A 22,599-nucleotide genomic window follows, 5' to 3' on the forward strand; every position below is an offset into this window, starting at 1 on the left:
CGCCTCTTTCCCGGGGCCGCCGGAACGTCTCACAGGAGCACACAGTCGTTAGGGTTGGAAGGGGCCTGTGGAGATCATCCAGTCGAATCCCACTGCCAAGGCAGGGTCAGCTGGAGCAGGTGACACAGGAGTGGATCCCGGTGGGTTTTGAATGTCTCCAGAGACGGAGACTCCACGCCCTCCCTAAGCAGCCTGTTCCAGTGCTCTACCACTCTTAATGTAAAGAAGTTCTTGCTCATGTTGAGGTGAAACTTTTTGTGTTTTAGTTTATGGCCATTGCTCTTCGTTCTGGGCATCACCAAGAAGGGTCTGGCATCATCCTCTTGGCACTTGCCTTTGAGATATTGATCTGCATTAATGAGATCCCCTCTAAGTCTTTTCTCTAGACTAAACAGGCCCAGCTCCCGGTAGTCTCTCCTGATAAGACGGATACTCCAGTCCCTTAATCATCCGTGTGGTCCTCCGCTGGATCCTCTCCAGTAGCCACTTGTCTTGTACTGAGGAGCCCAGAACTGGACACAGCACTCCAGACGTGGCCTCACTCGGGCCGAGTAGAGGGACAGGATCACCCTCTTCGACCTGTTCGCCACACTTCCCGATGCACTTCGGGCTCCCGCCACCTCCCGCCCCCCCCTTCTCACAGGAGGGGTGTTCGCACCGGCCCGGCCGCTTCGGGGCGGGATCCTCCCCAGCCATAAAAGCTGGTCTTTTGCTCTTTTCCGCGGTCCTGGCCGGGCGGCCGGGTCGGTGTCGGGCACGAAGGCGAGGACGAGTCCGCGCAGTCGTGCCTGGGCGCTGCCGGGCTGCTGCCTCTCCCCGCTCACCGAGCACGTACAGAGCTCAGACAGCTTGCCGTGTGCCTCAAAATGATATTTATTTATAAATAACTTACTGCTATTTGTTTTATTGCCTGTTTTCTGAACGGCGTTGAGCGCCTGACAGCCGCGGGCACGCCGCGACCTCGGCGGGCACCGCCACCACCAGCGCTGCCTTGCGGGGCTCAGCTTCTCGAGCGCGGGCGTTTCCAACGCCTGAAATCTTTAGCCTCACTCTGGCATTGCTATCGGTGGGATCCCGGGGTCGGAACGGCTCGTGCCATGACCAAAATCCCCATTCCCTCCCGGAGCAGGGGGTGCAGTGCCGAGACCGCCGCCCCGACTCCGCCGCCGCTCCCGCGGCGCTCTGGCGCCATCTGGCGGCTGCAGGAGGGGCCGAGCCGGGGCTTGTGCTTCCGTAATGAACAGAAACTGAAGTGGAAAACTGAAATTAAACAAGGACAGCATCAAGGTTGTAGGTGACAGAGAGGGTTATTTACCCCAGATAAGTCCCCCCCCCCCCCCTGCACCACCCTCCGTTGAGGAGTTATGCTGCACGAGGAGCCCCTTGGCACAGCTGTCAGGAACTAATATCTTCCACTTCTGAAAGCCACCTGGGACAACTCTACAAGGACCTCTTAAGAAGTAAACAGCTCCTTGGATAGAAGCCAAGCAGGATGAAGGAAGCTCTGCTAGAAATCACCAAGGGCCTGTCTGGCTTCAAATGGCTGCAGTGCAGCTTGTGCAAACCCTGCTGCCTCAGATGTGCGGAGGGACAAATGATGACATTTGGAGCAAATTTTGGGAAGCTGAACAGCAACTGAGAATGCCATATGGGAATGGCTGCTCACCACAATCACATTGGATCCCATGACTATCAAATAGCGAAAAAAAATGTCCCCTGTCCATTTTCACATCACACCTCCATTTCTGGCTGCCCACCTGCTTTAGCTACAGGAAAAAAATCCACAAGAGAAGTGAAATATTTCCCTTTGCAGCCTCAGCACCAATTAGGGTCTATTGCACAGTCTTCCAGATGTTTATTGGTCCTAGAGCAAGACACTGCAAACACTCCAGTTGTTCAGAATTTCTCTCTTTACTATTTACACCTTATATTCTACAACAATTTCATCTCCGTTTTGCTTTTGTATTTTTTTCCTCTCAAAGTAGCTCATCTTGGATTCCAAAATCATGCAATCCCCAGGCAGAAGCATTGCAACAGCCTCTTAGATGGACACTGATGCAAAATGATCATTTGTCTCATTCGGAATTCTACTTCTTGTAATATGAGACAAGTCAATTTTTTGGAGGCTTCATGTTTCTGATGTAGACATAAAACCAACTGAGACTGTGTAAGTATTTGCTCTTCACATTCCAGTAAAGCTCATGTAATCTTGTACACACCAACTGCAAGTCACTAATTGCCCTTGTTTGTGTTACGTCACATTTATAAATCGTGAAGATGCATTTTTGGTCAAACAGCATTTTGAAAAATTTTATTTCAGCCATATTGATTTATTCCTTGCTTTCCTAGTTTACTTTTGTTCAGTGATATTCATGTTTCCTAAATTTTTCCTTTAGTCTAATAGCATTTTGTTTCTTTTACTAGCTTTGTTTCTTTTAAGTTTAGGACCTATCATTTAATTAGTCTCCTTTTCTAAAGATTAGTGGCAACACATCACATTTTGTTATCCTTTCTTTTCAATAGCAAATGTAATCATCTACCCTGTGACTCATCTGCTGTTGCTCTAGGAATTGCCTTCTGTGCATTATTTAAGAGATGTACCCAATGTTTTCAGTAATATTTGCTCATTCCAGTAGTATCAGTTTCAAAGTAGATTAAAACACAGTTAGATGCCAAATAATAATAAAAAAAAATCTGTATCTGGAAAAAAAAGAGAATTTTAAAACACTTTATTGGCAAGTGTTAAATTAAACCAATTGGTTTTCTTGGGGGTGATTTAGAGCTACCAGTTGTTCCATTACCAGGGTAATATTAAAATTGACAAATTTCCTCTAAAGCAGTGGACCTGAGACATACAGTGTTGTGGTGCAACACCTCTGTAGTACATCCTTTCTCCAGGAAATTGCTCATTGGATGGTTCTGATTTCAGAATCTACTTCTTTAGGTCCAAATTCACAACAGTTTTAAAACAGCTCCTCTCTAAGAGTTTTCACCCTTCACATAAAATAGCACATCAATTTAACAAAAAGTGGCCAAATGCAAGTACTTGTATCTGGGGGCCCTTAAAAACAATGAAGAAAGGTGGCATTCACAAAGTACATGTTTAGTCCAGTGAGGTTCATCTTTTGTGTGCCCTTTGCAGTCATGGAGAACAGCCAGGCCCTCCAGAGGATGTTTCAGAGCAGAGCCAGCTAGCTTGTGTTTGAAATCACATGAGAAGAACCCCCATGGAATATCCCTCCTCCCAGTGTTACAAACCCGTGTGTCTGAAACGTGGCCAACATAATGCCCATCATAACCAGCATTCTGCAAGGTGCCATGTCCATCCTCCCACAGCCCATTGCCTTCCACGTTACTTTCACCACCTGATCAGCACGGAGAGGCAGGTCACGCTTCGAGGCAGGAGAGAATCCTAGAATTGTTTAGGTTGGAAAAGACCTCTAAGATCATCAAGTCCAACCCAGCACCACAACATCCAGCACTAAACCATGTCCCTAAGGTGCCACTGAAAAGACATCTACATGTCTTTTCACTACCTCCAGGGATGGGGACTCAACCACTTCCAGGTTCCCTGGGCAACCTGTTTCAGAATTTGACAACCCTTTATGTGAAGCAATTTTCCCTAATTTCCAACCTAAATTCACATTGGGTACACGGGTGGGGACAAACATGGCTTTCTGCTTTTCAGGGCATGAGGTGTTCTAAAAGCATGCAGGTGGGCGCACTGTTGAGCAGGCTCCAGGGGAATGCTGGCATGCAGGAGCAGCAGCTTGGCTCCCGAGGACAGTGAGCAGAGCTCTGTGCTAGGGTACTCCAGCAGTTAATGAACTGAAAACACTGTTAACTAAGCCAATACCACCAGCCTAATGGAAAATCTGCCTTCGCATATGTTGCGCAATTTTTTAAATTATTGAACCAACTAGGAATTGTTTAATCAACAAAGCCAACAGGAAACCTTCAAAAAGCAGGAGAGTGAAGAGACACGTGCATGTTTGCTGATTAGTTTTGTGCATGGTCAAGCCTCTCAGGTTTCCTGTCCTGCAAAGGGCCTTCTACTTCTTCTTGGGTGACATCTTCAGTTGCTGTAGGAGTTTCTGGTGGCCTAATAGTGTGTCTACATCCACCACATTTATCTTCATGCTTCCCTTGTGACCAGGTCCACTATGGGAGCTGTTGTTTTGTCATCTTGGATTTCACAAATATTGACCACAGCATCATTTGGACATGTGCTTTCTGTTTAGAATGACTTAAGATTTTTTTCTGCATTGGAGAAGTTTCCTGACCCAGTTGTGACTGTTTTATACGAAACATTAAAACTGAAGGCATGAGACATGCTTGCACCCTCCTGTGTGAACTCTTGCATGAGAAGAAAACCGTATTTTTAAATTTTGATGTACATTTATTAATCCATTTCTATGTTTTAGTCAAAGTATGGTCAATATACCTGAAATTTATAATACTTCCTCTAAGTAACAGGGTTGTTACCATTCTAGTCCTTTATTGGACAATGATCCTTTTTCATTATACACACTGGACATGAAACCACAATCCATGGTCTAGCTTTGTTTATCTCACTGTCTTGTCTCTGCTTTGTAGGTAACCGAAGCGTAATCTGTAAACTTTTCAGAGCCAAGACATGGTCTGGTATCTACACCGAAAACTCCATGAGCTCTGAGACACCTGGAAGTCCAGATGCAGAATATTTATAATCCCTAAAATGATAAAGACCTTACATATTCTCCACCAAAAGCTTGAAATTAAGAATGAACATATTGTTCGTCCTTTGGATAACGTTTGGGTAACTGACAAGCTAACAGATCCTGATAATATCTGAGTTCAGATCAGGGTGTTTCCAGGCATGATCAGTGGTGACCCATCTGAACTCTGCAACACGACAATACACCAAAGGAGATGGAGTAATTGAGAGATTTGCTTTTGATGTATAACACTGTGATAAAGCTTTTCTTTTTCAGTTCTTCTGTGCAGAATATGTACTCCTAATTGTTGCATATTTTGTTAAAACCTGCCAACTTGGTTTGAATCCAGAGGGAATTTTGCTTTTAGAAAGAGGCTTGTACAAATGAAGTCACCAGAATTAATTTCTAGAAACAACCAATAAGTTTCTGTTAGTTCTAGTATATCACACTGCATTTTTGCCTTTGCTTCCTTTGGAAATGAAGAATAAATGGTTCTTAAACAAGTATCTTCAAACAAACTGAAACGTATAAAATATTGTTATGGGGATACAACAACTAAAATTCTATAAAAGAGTTATATGCTGTGAATGACTGCAGTCGCCCTTGTGTCTCCTTTTGAAATACATTAAATCAATTTTTGAGACTTCTGCAATGTGCAATGTATTAATTTTTATTCCACATGTGGTAATTTTTTTAGAAAAATCCATTTTATTTAGTTTTTCTATATATTTCTGTTCAGAGGATGAGTTTCTAATTTTAAAAGAGTCATAGTTGATATATTTAATGGATTGGCAGCTGGCATAAACTTTTAACAAAATTGTGTTGAGTAATGCTGACACTCAGGTTGCAAATACCATACAGTGACTAAAAGGAACTAAAACACTGAACACTAAAACTATGATGCATTCTTTAAAAGACAATGTTTATCTAAACACTTACACAAACAGCTCTTTCAATTAAAGATATTAAAAATGAGAAATTCCTTTAAGACTGTTTAATAAAGCATTTTAGTTATGACAAATAACAATAAACTATAAATTAAACACAGGCTTCTTCAAGCCTGATGGACAAGTCCTCCCTGGCCTTCAAAGAAGTTCCTTCCTGGATGCACCTTCTGGGTAACTTCTGAAAATGATTCATAACTTTATTTTACTTCCTAATCAATCTTTTAATTTCTTTTTTTTAACTACAGACATGAAATTAATTTAAAAAACAAGCATATCTCTTTTCTTTTTCCTCTGAACTTTACACCAAAGCTTTTGCTAAAAAATAAAACTTGAAATCCCATTTTTAGTAACTGCTGAAAGCAGATACTGCTCATTGCACAAACCTAGATACAAACAAGCACTGAGGAATTAAACTTCTAGATACACTAAAGCTAAATGAGTTGATTTTTCCAAAAGAAAACCAAACAGCTTGTATGCAGCAAGTAATTAGTAAACGAAGGAAACCACAAAAGGAATAACAAACATCATAAACCTATTAACTTCACACAGACTAAAATATTAAAGAATAATCTCCATTCCAAAGTAATAACGATTTGCCAAAATATTAACAGCAACAAATAAAAGGTAGCCTTGCATTAAAGTCAGAGCTGGCACAAAGCACACTTTGGGTGAACACACACACACACACTGCTGTGAAGTTCTTTCTCAATTATGTCATATTTTTGATTATTTGGTGATGCACAGCTGGCTGTGGTGCCGTGGTGCCAGTGCCCCTGCCCCACCTTTGCTCCCATTAGCTACCTCTTAGTCTTAGCTCCCATCACCAGCAGCAACAAGCAACTTCCGAACACACAAGGTAAACCAGCCATCTGATATCCTGCTGCCCACAGAGCACTGCATGAGTTCAGTTTGAGAGGAGGAGGCTGATGCGTAGCAGTAGCATTTGGATTGTTTCCAAATTGTTTACTTCATTTGGATTGTTTCCTGGGGGAAAAGGGATCCTTGGTCGTTACTGGTGCCTGATCGTCTAGCCAGTCTCAGTATTCCCCCACAGGTGTGCTCTTGTTCTGGGTCCATGTCCAAAGATGACAGGAATACAAGCTTTTTTCCTTTAACACTATTTAAATTAAAGCTCCAAGCTGAGCCCATGGACGGAAGAGGTGCTTTGCTGGCTTCTTGCTCTGTTCCTTAGGAAACCACCATACCAAGGCTCAGGCAGTAGGGCTTCTCCTCAGCACAAAGCTGCCTGACAGCTACCAACACACCAAACACATTCTCTGTAATCTCAGTACACCTTAGGTGGGACCTTTATGGCTTCCCAGTGCATCCTCTCCTGTCCCTCCTCTGAGTGAAAGCTGCTCTGATGTCTTATCTATAATGGAAGTTTCCCCTCTTTTCAAGACTCACCCCACCAAAACCCAAAGAAATGACAACAAACCACCTCCTGTTGAGCTTATTTACAACTTTAAGAACAACATATGCAAAAAAGGAATGGATACTTCCTCACTGACTGGTGAGATTTCTTGTTTGTTTTTCTTGAGACATTTCCCTAGTCTACTTTTTGAATCTATTATCCCTGTTATCACAAACCTGTCTTGAAGGGTTAAGCTCTCATCCCAGCCAAGACAAGTCAGACAACTGAGAGGGGGAAAGAGGAAGAACCTTTGTAGATAAGTCTATCTCCTATACACAGTAGCCAACCAGGAAGAGTGATTTGGACCTGGGACTATCGGCCCCTGAGATTGTAGAAAAAACAAAACACGTAACATGCACACCTGTGCACATTACATTACAGCTAAAAAATGTTCATCTGTAATTGCTAAATGTTAGTTTTGATTTGTTCCTTGTTTTACTATTTAAGATCTTAGGTCTAACTTTGCATTTGGAGTAATAAACACTTGTATTTACTTTTTCATTGGACTGATTATCCCCCCAACACTTGTTTATTATAACCTTGAATTCCCGAGATACTGCAGCATTCCCTGTCACAACCTTTAGTAAGATAAAGCAACTATTAGTTACACATTCTTCTTCCACAATATAATTAAAGCAAAATAGTTATGAGTCAAATTGTAGCTACCACTGTTTATGACAGAATGAGGATTTTTGCTTGTCATTTATAGTATTTGTTGAAGAGGCCTGAGAGAGTCGATGCACATTCATTGATCAACATGCAACTTTTAAAGCCTGCATCAACAGTCTTGTATTTCCAGTTTAATCATCATGATTAATCATCATGAAGGTAGACAAACCACACATCCACACAGGATCTGGTGGAATCAGGCACCAGGAACCTGCACATGAGCAGATCAACAATAATGAGAGAATGAACCATGTGAAGTTTGCTTTTTGATACAGGATAACTTGAATTCAAATGTATTGTGCTAGTGATTTTGCCTTTTGGACCTCTGCCCTTGCCAGAGAAGGAGAACTGCTGTGCTAGTGGCTAACTGAGATGATGTCCACTCCTTCAACAGGAGATGACACTGCTGGGGGCCTGGGGCCACTATTAAATCCTGTGTCTTCTGTGCTCTACAGTGCAGGGTCAGACTCCACAGAGCAGTAAATGACATTATTCCCTAGAACAAGAGTGCTTCTGTATGGAGGTCAAAAGTGATAATATTTCTGTAAACTAAACTGATTGCACTGGAACTGGATGATAAAATTATTGCTTTAGAGTCTGGGTTAATTAAACTTTAACTATGGTTAAAAAAAGAGTATTTTTGATTCAGTTATTAAGTAAACAGGACAAACTCCCCTAAATAACAACACTTATAACAAAAGAACAATGGACTGCTTTAAAAAGGACTTTTCCCAGTTTGCTTCCACAGCTCTTTGGCGCCTTTAATGCTTTCTCTTTTCACACACTTCCAGTAACCTTGAATGCCTTGCTGCTGCGGTACCTGTTGATAAAGTTAAAGTGTGTTTAGCATTTACACAAAAAAGACTCCCATTCCCAGATTATGTAAATACAATATGTAATGCTGTGCTGCTCCTTTTGTAGTTCATATGTGTAATAACAAGTTCTTGGTGGCAGCACTCCACCTAGACTCATATGCAGTAAGGAATATCCAGTTTAAAATATACTTTTTTTTTCTATTCATTAACTCTACTTCTGTTTCTACAAGCATTTACAAGATAGTTGTAGTAATTGTCTGTGGTATTTAAAAACAATTATGTCAGCTTGTTACCCTCAAACCTCGATGAATTCGGTTCCTCAGGACTCCAAGAAACTCGCTGTGGCTGAGGCAGTCATCTCCATCTAGATCAAAAATCTTGAAGATGGTATCCAGAACATTATCTGAGAGTTCCTGTCCCGTTGCCACCTTCACTGCTCTCTTGAACTCAGCTAGTAAAGACATAATATTACATCATAGGTGACTGTGAACTTGTAAAGAAAATGGAAAGCACATAAATAGCAGGATTCTGTACAATTTGCAATGTCTCATGGGTATCCTAAGTGGACAATTTGGGATGTGTGAACTACTAAACTATTAGGAGGTCTCAGTTCATGCGTTCTTGAGCTTGCTTCATCTTTTGTAATACTACCTTTATTAATCTTATGACAAATTTTTGAAATGGACTACTTCTCAAATGACAGTAAGAGTGATAATTTTTTCTAGAGATAGCTGCATGCTAAAAACTTACATACTTTTGGCTGCTACCTGCACATTGGGATGATAAGTGTTTGCCTCACTATGCTCTCATTAAAAACCCTACCATTTTATCTCAAACCAGTTTCATGCCAATTCATTCTGCAAGAAAACTCTTCTCCTCAGAGAACAGTATTTTATGGTATGCTCCACCTCAACCAAAAATCTCAGCAACTCTGTAGAAACACAGACCACCATGTCTTACATGCTTCTTACAGCACATGGCTTTATGTACCTGCAGCTCTGGTTTTTAAAGAATTAGGTTACCTTCTCTTAAATGACAGTTGAAGAGTTTATTGGGATTTGTGGCAGAAAAAGCCGTCACACCTCTCTGAAGATCTACTCTTGTCTTCAGCTTTCTTGCCTTCTCTCTACACTGCCATGTGCCCTACAGATATAATCTACTATCCCCACTTTTGCTATACAGAATTTGGAGTTTTGACTCAAGGAAGATGAGGAAATGTGGGGTTGCTGTAAAACAGCAGATTGTAAGACTGAAATGATTGTTGTTTATTATAGTAAGCACAATCCCAACATATGAATTGGCTGCATTTTTGAAGGCATCATGGAAGTGTGAATTTCAAGAAGGGACTGGAGGTTATTAAAGTATATCAGTATTGTAGATTATTACAGCAAGTTGTCCCATGAAGTCATAAATATAGTATTAACATGGTTCTGCTTTCAGAAACAAGTGCTTTTTATAGGTAGTGATATAAATATGTTTAGTTCTGAAGCTTACTAAAGGAAGTAGCATTCCTGACTTAGCTCTAATCTTTGTCTCTTTCAACAATTCCTAATGTAATAAATGTAGAATTTAAATGTAATAAATGTAGAATTTACAGTTGGTTTAAATAAAATTTAATTGAAAATCCTTTTGCAAGAGGATATACCACAATTTGAAAAGGACATGACATATGGGATGATTATAGCAGTCTTAATTTTGTCTTTCAAAAGATGTTAACTGTTTCATTTCTTGATGCTAAATTTAAATCCAGACATAGCAATGTACTTTTTTTTGAATATAACAAAAAATGAAAAAAGGAGAAAGATCTTCTACAACAGTGGAGCATAATAATCTTCAAACCAAGAAGGGCCACCTTAACAGGGAGAAAAGATGAGTTGTGAACTTAGAAGGAAAAGAAGTCTAGAATAAAAAAGAAGGACTAAAAGACTGTCTTATTTTTAGATCAATATTAATATGTGTGCGAATACACACAAGTACACATATGTAAACAGCAAGACAAAGAAGTTAGTGAGTTTCAGGAAAGGATTAGACATGTAGACATGGAACATCTGTGAGTTACCTCAGCAGCTGACTGCTTTTGATCACAGTGTGGTTCAGTGCATAAACAGAGTCATAACTGCCTGTTGGTCAGGAATGAGTTTTTACAGGGAAAAATTACCAGAGTTAACACCAGCTGATGGCCTCATTATCCTTTGGCACTTAAAAATGGGATACTTAACAGAGAAGTGAGTTAAACTCTTGCATCTCACTGATGACTATTATTTCACCATTAATTCATCCTCTTTCCACTCTTCATATGCCTTGTGCAAATAAAATCTCTCTCCCCCCACAGAAGAAAAATGTTGTTAAACCAGACTGAGGAGGGCCATGAATTCAGCTGGGAACAGAAGCACATGATGGGAGAAGCTGAGGGAGCTGGGAAGACCAGAAGTGTAAGGGGGGAATCTTGCTCCAGCCTTCAACTGCCTAAAATGGGTTATAGAGTAGATAGTGCCCCATTTTCTCAAAGGTGTGCAGAGGTAAGACACAATCATTGTAAGTTGCAGCAAGGGTTTGACACAGAAGAGAAAAATCTCCACGATGAGATTGGTTAAGCACTAGAACAGCCACCCAGACAGGCCGCAGAAATGAAACTCTTCCTGAAGGCTGGACTAACTAGTGATGAAAGTCAGAAATTGTAAATCCCCCCGTTTTGGCCTTTTTTGGTTCTAATTCCATCCAAACACCTCTCTCTCAAGAATATGTAATTCTCTTGCTGCCTCTCATATCTCTCTCACATTTTTCACATAAGCCCCCCCAACTATTAATTCCATAACAAAACCACATTTTTTCTTTAAAAAAACCCCAAACCAAAGGTGTACAGCACTTACCCCGTTTCACAGGACGATTGGCTACAGTAAACATCTGCATGGCAATGGAAAAGTCTTCCAGGTTATTTGTAAACTTGCAGAAAGTCTTGAATTCTTCCAAGCTGATATTCTAGAGTATCACAGAATTCAGGTGATATATAATGAATAATACATTCAAATCCCAATAATTCTATTTCATTAAATCAGGTGGGAGTTAGTGTTTAGGTGCGATTGCCTACTCATAGTCAGTACTTGCATTTCTCAGCCGGCAAATTATCAGTTCCTATTTGCATAAAATTCAAGGGCTGCAATAACTCTTTTGGTAACTAGTTACCTTATTAGATACTCATATTCAAATGTAAACATGTACATACAAACAAGGAAGCAAAGCAAAGCAAGCTTTGGGTACCAACCTCTCCTGCCTCGATTCTGTCTTTCACGTTCTGCCAGTAAATTTCATTGTTTTCCTCATCAGTGAAGTACAGCAACCATGCCGCAAAGTCTTCTTTTCTCATGACGCTCAAACCCTTTGAAAACTTTATGAATTCCATTTCTTGGACTTCTGTTTGCAGATTTTCCATGAACCTAAGTGTGAACAGATATTATCCAGCAGTTGATATGCACATCACTGTATCACTACTACTACCTCGGCTACTAAATGCAGTAGACAGTAACTCTGAACTAGAGACGCACCAATATCGTTGTTTTAAACATCACCACTTTGATTTTACCGGCGATTGTGGATTAATTCCCAGGGCTGCATTTCCACAGCGGCACCAGCAGGGCACGCTCTCGGCCCGCACAGGTGGCTGCTGCCAGGGGAACCTGCCGATATAACACCGGCCATCTAGTTTTTACTAATGTTTGAAAACGCGTTGGTAAGGAGATAAAATAATTGGTAAGGCAGCAGCATAATGAATGGATGAAAAGAGACATGGTAACTAAAGGCCTGACACATAATTTATGAGATTTCATATTAATAGGAGAGGAATGACAAGGTTGGAAGGTGCCTAGAAAGATGAGGCCCTAGTAACCACAAAGGTGAAAGAAAAGAGGAAACTTGAAATCATCACTGCAGGAGAAGATGACTGAAAGCCTCAAAGATTATAACTGCATACAAAGGTTTGGCAAATTAATTTTGCACTCACTAGAGGATGGATTAGAGAAGATTATAATTCACATGTACAGAGTTCAGAAGAGCACAGAAGATGATGTTGCAGGAAGGTAAGAAGAGAACTGGCTGAAAAAGGAAAGGGTGAACATCAAGGTTTTTAGGAGACACCCATTCATTTAGGAAGAAAAGAAAAAGTATTGCAAGAAGCAAGTAACAACCTGCAGGTACAGAACTGGAACTGTAAGGAGAGTCAGAGCTTTGAGTTTCCCCAGTTTGGTTTGCATGGCCATTAATTATTCTCATTAATTCCCATTAATTTATTCTGGTTAATATTAATTTTGAAAAAGTAAAAGACAATACTGTGTGATCCATTTGATAGTTTCCACGTCAGAAATGGGGCAACCAAAAAACAAGCGATGGTTTTTAAATAAAGGCTAAAAATAGTGGTGCCTGCCAGAATACTTTTAGTATTTTGAAAGAACCCTGCTTTATTGAGTTGCAGACATTATTGACAGGAGGTAATGAAATACTCCTATATTGGGACAAAGAAATTATTTGGAGAAGAGGACAGTTAAGCGTCTATGTAGCCAATATCAGCAGAGGCTCATTTGCTCATCAGTTTGCAGGGCCTCACTGGGTTTGAATTCTTTCCCTTGAAATTATGGCATTTTAGTTCACACAGCTATCTTTAGTTCTTTAATGAGATCACTTGGACAATTAGTAGCTCGAAGCTCTGTGAAGTCTATAAGGGCTTAGCTGAAGACTGCTGTTGTGGCATAAGCTCTCTCTTGTATTTTTTCTTCTAATAGGTAGAGCTGCACATGCACTCTTCCCTTTTCAAACCCAGCTGCTCTCTTCGTAACTCATGAGAACACTGTCTCTGGCCAGCACTGCAGTCAGCATGTGTTGGGGAGACCAGCCTGGCTGCATGGGTTGGCACAAGTGGCCCTGCTGCACCCACAGCTTGCAACAGTCCCCCCAGGTCCTGGGAAGGGAGGCTGAGGTGCAGGGGGAGAGAACAGCATGGACCTGGCATGTGGACCAGGCATGGAGTCAGTCCAGCAGACACTGACTAGGGCCACTTGGCCGCATTTTGAGAGTGGCCATCACAGGTAAGGAATAGGTGGTATCTGGGATGTGTGGCTTGTACTTAGCTGGAAGTCACTGTACTGAACAGTATCTTTGACTGTAGTTTCTAAGCCATGTAATGTCTGGTTTGGAGGAAGAGAACTGCTGAAAATGAGGTCACTTACAGAAATATGCCTAAAATTTGGATACAGGGAAACAAGACACTATGTTTTATTTTCTTGGCTTTTAATCTATGAAAGGTAGATATATTTTGCAACAGACTTAAGGTCTTGAGTCTTGAGCTATTTATCTTGGGGAGCTAACTCTCAGTCATTTGCTTTACCGGTCAGTAGCCATAGGTGATTACAAAGAAACATATTCTTCCACCTTTTCTGAATATTGCATTTCCTTAAGTAGAAAAGCCTTGGCGACCTGCCCTCTAGCCAGACCCAATAAAGGCAGGAGAGCTGAAAGATCAATCACTTCTACAAGATAAGGAAGTAGCAGGTGGCCCACCAAGCTGCACACATTAGCCAGCTGAAAGGGGCAGCAAAGCCAGAGCAGAAAGTGAAGGTTTTGGCTGTGGCATTTTTCATGTGCTCTTGGTTCTTCACCCTCTTCTAACTGAAGTTCATTTCAACCTGCAGACTTGCTCCTGGCAAGCCAGAGTGGGAAGATTTTCTGCTGTATCAAACGCTACTCGGAGTAGCAGCTGAAATGTGCAATTTTAAGTTTATGTGATAGTTCCCCATATTAAAAAAATTAAAATACTGTGAATAATCGCATCAGCATTCTAGGTCATTCTTATTCCCAGATGTGAGAGTTAAAAATCCTAATGAGTTTTTTTTCAAGTGAAAGTTATTATAAGTTATTAAAAATAACTTTCTGGTTAGGAAGTAAAACTCGATACATAAATGTCAAGACACCACTAGGGATACTTGCTTTTGTTATCTTCTGGATCACAGTGCTGCTATGAGTTTCAGCTGGAAAATGCTCAAAAATTTGTCCAGATATTAGGAAAAAAACCCATAGGAATGAAATTCCTGTTCTCCCAAAGTCAGTGGGAACTTGACTGGGAACTTTGAAGGGAGTCAGAATTCAACTACAGGAACAGGATTCTGATTGTAGATCTGCTCTACAATTAAAAAATAATTACACTGGGAATACTCTTATGTTGGTTGAAAATAAAAGCAAACCCTCAGTTTCCAAATAAAAAGGAAAGGCAAACCATAAATTTATAAGATGGGGAAAAGGCTGAGAACAGACAGTACTTTCTTTAAGATAACCCGTTTTATGCACACTCTCTCAAACACCCACATTGAAGGCCAATGGCCAAATTCCTTATCATGCTACAACAGCATCCAAAAACCTTATCAGGACTTATCCCTCATTTTGTAATGTGCTCTACTATAGAAAGAGGGAGTCTTTCAAGACTTTTTGGCAACTCAGCTTTAATGGTGTTAAAGCACCACAAATAGAAGTGAAAATGTAATAAAAGCAGGGAGACCTCAGGAATGCAGCTATTCCCCCTCCAGCCAGAGAAGTGCTAGCATTGTATTCTTTACGGAACACAAAATAGTAGAATGACACACTAAAGGAAATGTTTCCATCTCTTGACTTGAACTGTCTATGCAGAGCTTTAATGCTCTAGTACAGATCTGACCAGTTTTTGTCGCACTGATTTGTAGGAAGGAAACTTAACAACAAAGATAGTGGTGGATATACCACCCCAGCATTTATACTCTGCTTTGGCTCTTCTTTGGACACTGAAGTCCTTTTGAAGAATTGGTAACCCTCTCTGCACCAAAAGACTGTTGCAAACCAGCTGCGAGTTGCCTTTTTGCAATCTGACTTTCAAACCTCAATATAGAAAATATCATAAAGGCTTGACATTAACCTTTAGAGAACATTTAGATGTATACTTGTAAATTCAGTTCTGCAAGTGTTAAGATAGTTAATCAGTCTCACAATTTTCAGAATTACAGACAAACCCCTCTTGGATTTACTATCCTAAGTATTTCTAAACCAAACCAAACCCCTCACTTTCATTTATAACCATTGTGTAGAAACTAATCAAGCTATTCTTTTGCTAGGTATATAGGCAAGGAAGAAATATACTTCTCAACCTCTTTACTAAGTATTTGGGAAATATTCAGATTGAGTTATGATAGGAATATCACAAAGCCAGATTTTGTTGCTGTCTCCACCTCCTCACTGCCCGATCTTGGTTGCACTAGATGTAATCTTTAAGTGCATTAGGGCTCTGTCTATATATGCACAAACATAGATAGAAATGTAGGTACAGAGACAAGGAAGGAAGCAATCATACTCTTATTTCTGCAAAGCAATTCCAAATCCCCAGATGAAAAACACTGAAAATGTACAAGCTACAATCACAGCTAAAGCACTGCCAGCTGATGATGCTACCTGAAACAGATCCTGCATCTACGCATTGGCACACACACACAGAACAGCCCCCCAAAAATGTCAGCACTAGCAGTGGGGTTCAGCCTGGATCATTCCGCTTTCTCAAATGAAAGGTTTCAAATGAAATGTACCAAGGAATTCAAAATACTGAAGGAAAGAAACAGGGTAGGTAGGGAAAAGGCATGATTTGTGTGCATAGTTATACAATTTGTGACCTTCAAGCTAAAGCAGAAATAAAAAAGGGACCGCGATTAAACAATATTTCTGGTGCAAAATTCTATTAACCAATGAAAAGTTTGGAAGCAACAAATCAGGTAAGAAAATGCCATAAACTGGATTTGAAATGTTAATTTTCCTTATATGATTAAAAGATGCCCAGTATTTAACTACACCAGGAAGTACTTTTTTGTAAGACATCCCAGGAAAAAACACAACTATCAGAGAGTTTTTTGAATATCCTTTCCACACCTTCTGCACTAGTTTTTACCTTCAAGAAGACTGTGAGAGATTTAAGCTTGCTTGGGGACAGATTACAGAAAAAAATCACAGCAGTTTTAAACTGTTTAGGGAGTGAAATAGTGTCTCCTCTTTTATTTGGGATTAAACATACTTAAATAAGATCAGTAAAGGACTTTTTTTCAGGGGAAAAATAGTGTCTGTCAGGAAGAAATATTTGCTATATCTAGAATACTAAATAGTTTTCTACTCAGAATAAAAAATAGTACATACAATATAGCTGAAAATTAAAGCACAATTGAAATTTTTTTTTTTGTAAGGAAAAGACCAAAAATTATTTCTGTATCAAAAAACGGGGAGAAATCCATACAAAAGAATAAAAAGCCTGGAAATCTGGGGAACTTTGGCTTCATGTTTGAAATCTGACATTCTCTAAGACAGGTCCTGGTATTAGAAGATGACATTATTGTTGAGGTGTAAAACTGAGTGGTGGTAATCTGAAACAGAAACTTGTTCAGATCTTCTGAGAATAAAGTTTCACCTGATTAAAGCCTCTTGTATTAAATCTACCTTTCTTTGTTACATGATTTTAGGCTTGCTGCAAATTCCTCTATATTTTCTTAAACTGATACAGGAGAATAAAGATATAGGATAATGTACATCCTGGATTGCTTCCACTGCTTCTAAGCAGTTCCAACTGCAGAACAATATGGGTATCCCACCAATGCTGCTCAGCAGAGAATGAAGAGGAGCATCTTGCTGTTTTGACTATGTTCTGGAGAGTCATGAAAAAGAGCTTTACTAGTGCCACAAAATAACTATAACAAGATTGTTTCTTTACTTCCACGCTCTCAGCAGCCCAAGAAAGGTTGAAAAGTGATCTGATATTCTATTTCATGGTCTGATTCTTTACACTTGGTATAAAAAACTCTTGTGTGTATCAAAAACATATGATATCCCAAGAACCACACAGCAGCTGGAGATAGATGATTAAGCCATTTTCCCTCCCTACACTCAGTGTGCCTCCTGTGCTCAGGGCAGTAGGAAGGGAGGCACAAGAGCTGGCTTATATCAGTCTCACCTTGCCTGAAGAGATGTAGACAGTTTCCATTTTCTTTGTGCCATTTGAATGCAAAGAAAGGAGAACAGGACAAATTAATTGCCTTGGTATATTGACTGTGGCTGTCTGACAGTTTTTAAATGTTTGGACTGTGGGCTAAAAGGGTTGGACAACACTGGTGTACATGTAGATACAGATGGCTGCACACTTACAAAAGGATTTTTTAATGCCAGCCAAACTGAAAAGGAGGAAGCATGAGGAAAATATATGTAAGTAATGAGATGAGAACACTAGTCTCAGCTTTCAGAATTGCCATGTAAGTATGGTAAAATTTCACAATGAGAGCATTCCTGATTTTTTTTTTTAAAGTTTCAAGGACTCTGCAGCACAGCAATATCTGTGTATTTACCTAATGTGACAAGTTTTAGTGTGTCCTAATCAAACCTAATCACCTCTACTTTCTACTAGGTACTACACTGATCAATGGAAAAGCTTTCTAGGCAAGAACTTGGAAAATGATAAAAGCATTTACCATCATTATTTTCTGCTTTTGACAATGATCTATGTCTGTACAGCTCATCAGTCATCTCTTGTAAAAACAGCGTGGCACTTTGATCAAACAGCCAACAATAGCTTCTCGCATAAGGTAAAGTGTTATGAGAGGCCATCAGATAGAAATCACATTTTCCCTGAACAATAGGAAGCCAGAAATGATGTGCTTGATTTACTTGCAAATAAAATAATGTGAAAGGTGATATCTTCACAGAGGTTAAAAAGACAGCAATCCTTTTATTCACCTTTCTTCGTGTTAAACAAACTTCACTGTCATGTTGCAACTGAGATGGAGTGTCTATGCAGTGATAAAGAGGCACATTCCAGCTCTACGAAACATAACTGCCACTGTTGAAAAATTACCTGCATTAAACCTTACACTTATCCCACAAATTTTAAGAGCAAGATGTGGGAGTTTGATTTTGATTACAGGCCTCTATCTGTGTGGCGGGCAAAGGTCTTTAACCTATGCATTCTGAATGTACTAGGTACATAGTTTCATCAATGTCATGCCTCATTGGGTCAATGTAGGATTTTATCTAAAACCTGAGGCTTTTCAGTTTACACTGTATATGCAAACACAACCTTTTACTGGTGCTCTCTGCCTTTTGTTTCATTGAGAGGATCTATGGTATTTATAGGAAAGGGAGCTGGAGACATCTTAAACTTATTTTACTCACTTAGATTCCTATTGAGCTGAGGTCTTCAAAAGAGAAAGACTGTTTATTTGAAGACTGGTATGTACCAGAGCCACTGGAGCCGAACACTTTTTAGTCTACTGATTGCAACAATGCTCATTTTTAAGAGGGTTGACACACATTCTCCATTTCTGAATATAAACTGAAGTAAACCACATTATTCTACTTTATTTTTGCAGTCTGTAAAGGGCTGATTATTTTTGTAGAAAAGGTAATACTGATGTAGATAATCTCTTGATGTCATGCTAGGAGACGTGTGTCAAGATTCAAACAGGTATCTGCATAGTCCCATTGCAAAAGTAGTTCAAAGGGTGAAGGAAAAGGCACAGGTAAAGCTTCAACAGCAGCTGGAATTTGAAGCAAGTAGATAAGTTGCCTACAGCTTACCATGATAGTTGTAATAGGGAAGGGGGTATCTCAGCTCAGAAAATATTTTTTATTTGATTAGAAGTCACTTTTTTGGTGATTTGGTCAAGAAAAATACTCATGAATCACATTGTTTTAAGGTATGTCACCATAGAACTGCCAAGAATGGGAGTCTTGACCCTCACAGCCTCCAGGCCCATTGCTGCTCTGGAGTTATGGTGCTCAGCTCCTTTAGAGAGCAGACTCTAGGAGCTAAATGGGAAATGCAATCATGCAAAATCATGAATAATCTCTACTTCGTTGCTTAATTTTCTGAATCAGCTCAGTGTAACATTAGATTAATGCCAGTGTTGGTACAAAGCAGAGGGGATAGGAACAAGATTGGTTCCTGTTAGGCTTGTCCAGCTGAAAAAATACCTGAAAAACTCAGAATAGCGAAGTTTTTGCTTTCCTTCCTTTCCAAAGAAGTGTACCAGCAGCATAGTACTAACACCACAGTCTTCCAGTTCTGTTTCCTATAAAAAAAAACACCAGCGTGATTGTTATGCACTGCATGATTAATATATACTCACCACAAATTTAGAAATATTTATTTGAACCAGAATTTCACAAGAGATACTTGCAATTTAATTACTGTTCCCAAAGCTATCACACAAGATCTCAGAGCTGAACACCACTTCCACATCAACTGCTAACAGTGTATTATAAGTTCCGTTTCTAAATATTCTGTATGAAAGATAAGGACAAATTACAACCACTGTCAGTGTATTTTATTATTAAAATGGAGAAGGTTGCAAGTTAAATCTTTAAAAATCTTTATTCTTAGGTGAATAGAAGATTAATATCTGTAAAAAAATTTTAGTTATATATTTCTAATATGTTACAGCCATTTAAAAACATACACAATAGTCTTATAAATGAATCTAGGAAAATACAAACATTGACAATGCTGTATTATAATATGGTCTTACAAGGCTTCTTCAAAATTTTCAATGTTAGAGATTTTTCTATGTATTTTTAAAACCCAAAGAAGAAATTTTTGCAGAGAAGGGGTGCACATTGTTTCAACTCAACAGCATCTTTAACAAGCCTAAACCCACACATAATTCTTCTTTCAGCACTAGCATACTGGCATTTCTTTGAACACAACAAAACACTAAGCAACACGAGAGATTTTTTTTTGTAAGTCCGTAGGGATTTCAGCAAACTATTCTTATGACATCTAAATAGCCTCTGTGTCTTTTATCTGCTTGAAGAGGTAAGATGAAAGACAAGAGTCTATTCATAAGATTTAATACTAATGGTTATTTAGCTTTCAGCGTCATCAATAACAAGTCCCATTAGTCCACTGCATTTCATGCTTACTGCATATGTGACACAGTTATTTCATAGTTAAAGCATTCCTCATTTCTACTGCAAGCTACAATTCACCAAATGCCAGTGACATGAGTTATGTATGAGTGAACCCAGAAAAAAACCTCTTCAAGCCACATGCAAACTTTTATAATTTAATTGCAGGCAAAGAATATTTAAATACCTGCAAGATCCATCCTTCTGAAGTTTAAACACTTCAGATTACTGTGAAGACTGATGCATAAACATTGGCATATGCTTTTTTGAAAGTCAAAAGTCAAACATTCATGTATGCTTATTTGAAATTCAAACCCAAACTATTTATAGCAAAATGCAAAGTTTCCTAAGAAGAAAGAGAGAAGAATCCACATGTCCCTCATGCAGTCAGATTCTAATGTGCGTTCTGCTTACGTGTTTAAAGGAGACTTAAAAATGCAAGAAATAAATTTGCTGATGTAATTTTAAAAACTGAATTCATGATTATGCAATTTAATGCTTCCAATTTAATGAGTCCATATTACCATCAGTGCCATATTGAAAACAAACTGAAAAACTAGGTTTAAAATAAGCTTTTAAAAATTTAGTCTGTGACAGAAAGTTTTTTTCTTCTATTTCTCTAGTTACAAGCTAGAAGACATACAAACAATACCTACCTCATCTTACCTAAGATGACAAAGCCTATCCCTGAATTAATAACAAATATGCACTACTTGTTGGCTACCCTCTTTATCAGTTGAAATTCCATTGTGAAATTGGCAGATGTCCAAATACTATGTTAGTGAGAGTTGAATATATTTTAAAACTACAAAACAGTACATCTCTTTAAAGCATAAAATGCAGTAGGAGACCACAGAGACTACAGCTTAAGGGTAAAATTTCAAAAAATTGCTTTTCCTAGCGTTAATGCTATTAAATTAAAGTACATGTTAGTACACAATTCCTTTTTGTTCACAGAATCATTAGGAGCTTTTGCTGCTGAACTGTATAAATTAGTACCAACATGACAAATCTTTGTTAGAAGATAATGAGAATTCTATTAATATTTCCAACACCTCACCCTACTGAGCTTAGGTAAAAGAATAACTTACACTTGGAATGTCTCTGCAATGAGAATGAAATGGTAACCTAATCCTAGAGCTGCAAAGAAGACCAAAGTTGTAGCTTTGAGTCACTATCTAAATTGAGTGAAAGTTTGTATTCTGGTGTATCTGGTACCTTCAGCTCCGGTAGGGTGCACCATAGAACCCTTTTGAACTGTGCATTTTACCGAAAGCTGAGGCACAGAGTGGAGAAAGAATCGAGATGTTCTTAGTTTCGTCTTGATAAAAGCACAGAATGGGGCAGGGACATGTATCTCAACTGGGGAACTCAGACATGTTCCAGGGTCAGACAAAGAATCCCAAAGACCACACAATCTGATGCCACACAAGTCTGTGAACTAATGAACACATGTGTACATATTACAAACATAGGCTAATTTTCCTAGAGTAATGTTAACGCCTCCTACACTTTTCAAAAGCACCATGAACTGCTGAATTATGCAATTATTTCTTTTTAAGCAAGATCAGATAACACAACAGTTATTTCCTTATTACATTACACAGGCTGTTAACATAAGAGGCCTGATGCTGCAAACACTGAGTCATGGGCACAGATCTACCTAACCCTGTAGCTCCCCACTGAGCTTTTGACGTTTAGGACCTGATACTGCAGCAAGTACCAACAAGTGCCACTGAGAAGAAACTTATCACACAGGGAGATGGGATTTTCAGAATAATGTACCTAACTGATTTTCAAAACTCATCTGAAATGCTAATAGACTTACTGTCTCTAGATTCTTACCACCTTTCCTTGCAGAATTTGCCTGAGGCATGACCGGAAAGCATTCATCATGATTAAAATCTGCAACTCGTTTCTTGTTCTCGTGCTTGCTTCCTGGGAGATGGTATTTGCTGTGCAATGTCTTGTTTCAATAGAAATTGTAAAAATACATCTTTTGGATTGCATTTTTTTTTTAGTTAAAAGGAGAGTGAGTAGATGGAAGAACAGGCAGAAAAGTGAGGTCAGGCAAGGAGAACATTAACTTAGTTTCTGTCTGCTAGTGATGTCCCAAA

General features: G+C 39.3%; 1 protein-coding gene across 1 annotated transcript in view; it reads right to left on the reverse strand.

Moving 5' to 3' along the window:
• Nucleotides 1–1,892: 1,892 nt before the first annotated feature.
• The window catches only part of MICU2 (mitochondrial calcium uptake 2), a 145,840-nt gene continuing 125,133 nt past the window's right edge, over nucleotides 1,893–22,599 (reverse strand). Inside the window, exons 8-12 of the mRNA XM_029960899.1 lie at nucleotides 19,550–19,647; nucleotides 11,805–11,976; nucleotides 11,413–11,521; nucleotides 8,836–8,993; nucleotides 1,893–8,547 (exon numbers count right to left, since the gene is read on the reverse strand). Of these exons, the coding sequence (XP_029816759.1) occupies nucleotides 8,443–8,547; nucleotides 8,836–8,993; nucleotides 11,413–11,521; nucleotides 11,805–11,976; nucleotides 19,550–19,647 (642 nt within the window). The 3' untranslated portion in view covers nucleotides 1,893–8,442. The remainder of the gene's footprint in view (nucleotides 8,548–8,835; nucleotides 8,994–11,412; nucleotides 11,522–11,804; nucleotides 11,977–19,549; nucleotides 19,648–22,599) is intronic.

This window comes from Manacus vitellinus, unplaced genomic scaffold (assembly GCF_001715985.3).
Source record: "Manacus vitellinus isolate BGI_N305 unplaced genomic scaffold, ASM171598v3 scaffold_2_pilon, whole genome shotgun sequence".
In the NCBI taxonomy this organism is placed as follows: Eukaryota; Metazoa; Chordata; class Aves; order Passeriformes; family Pipridae; genus Manacus; species Manacus vitellinus.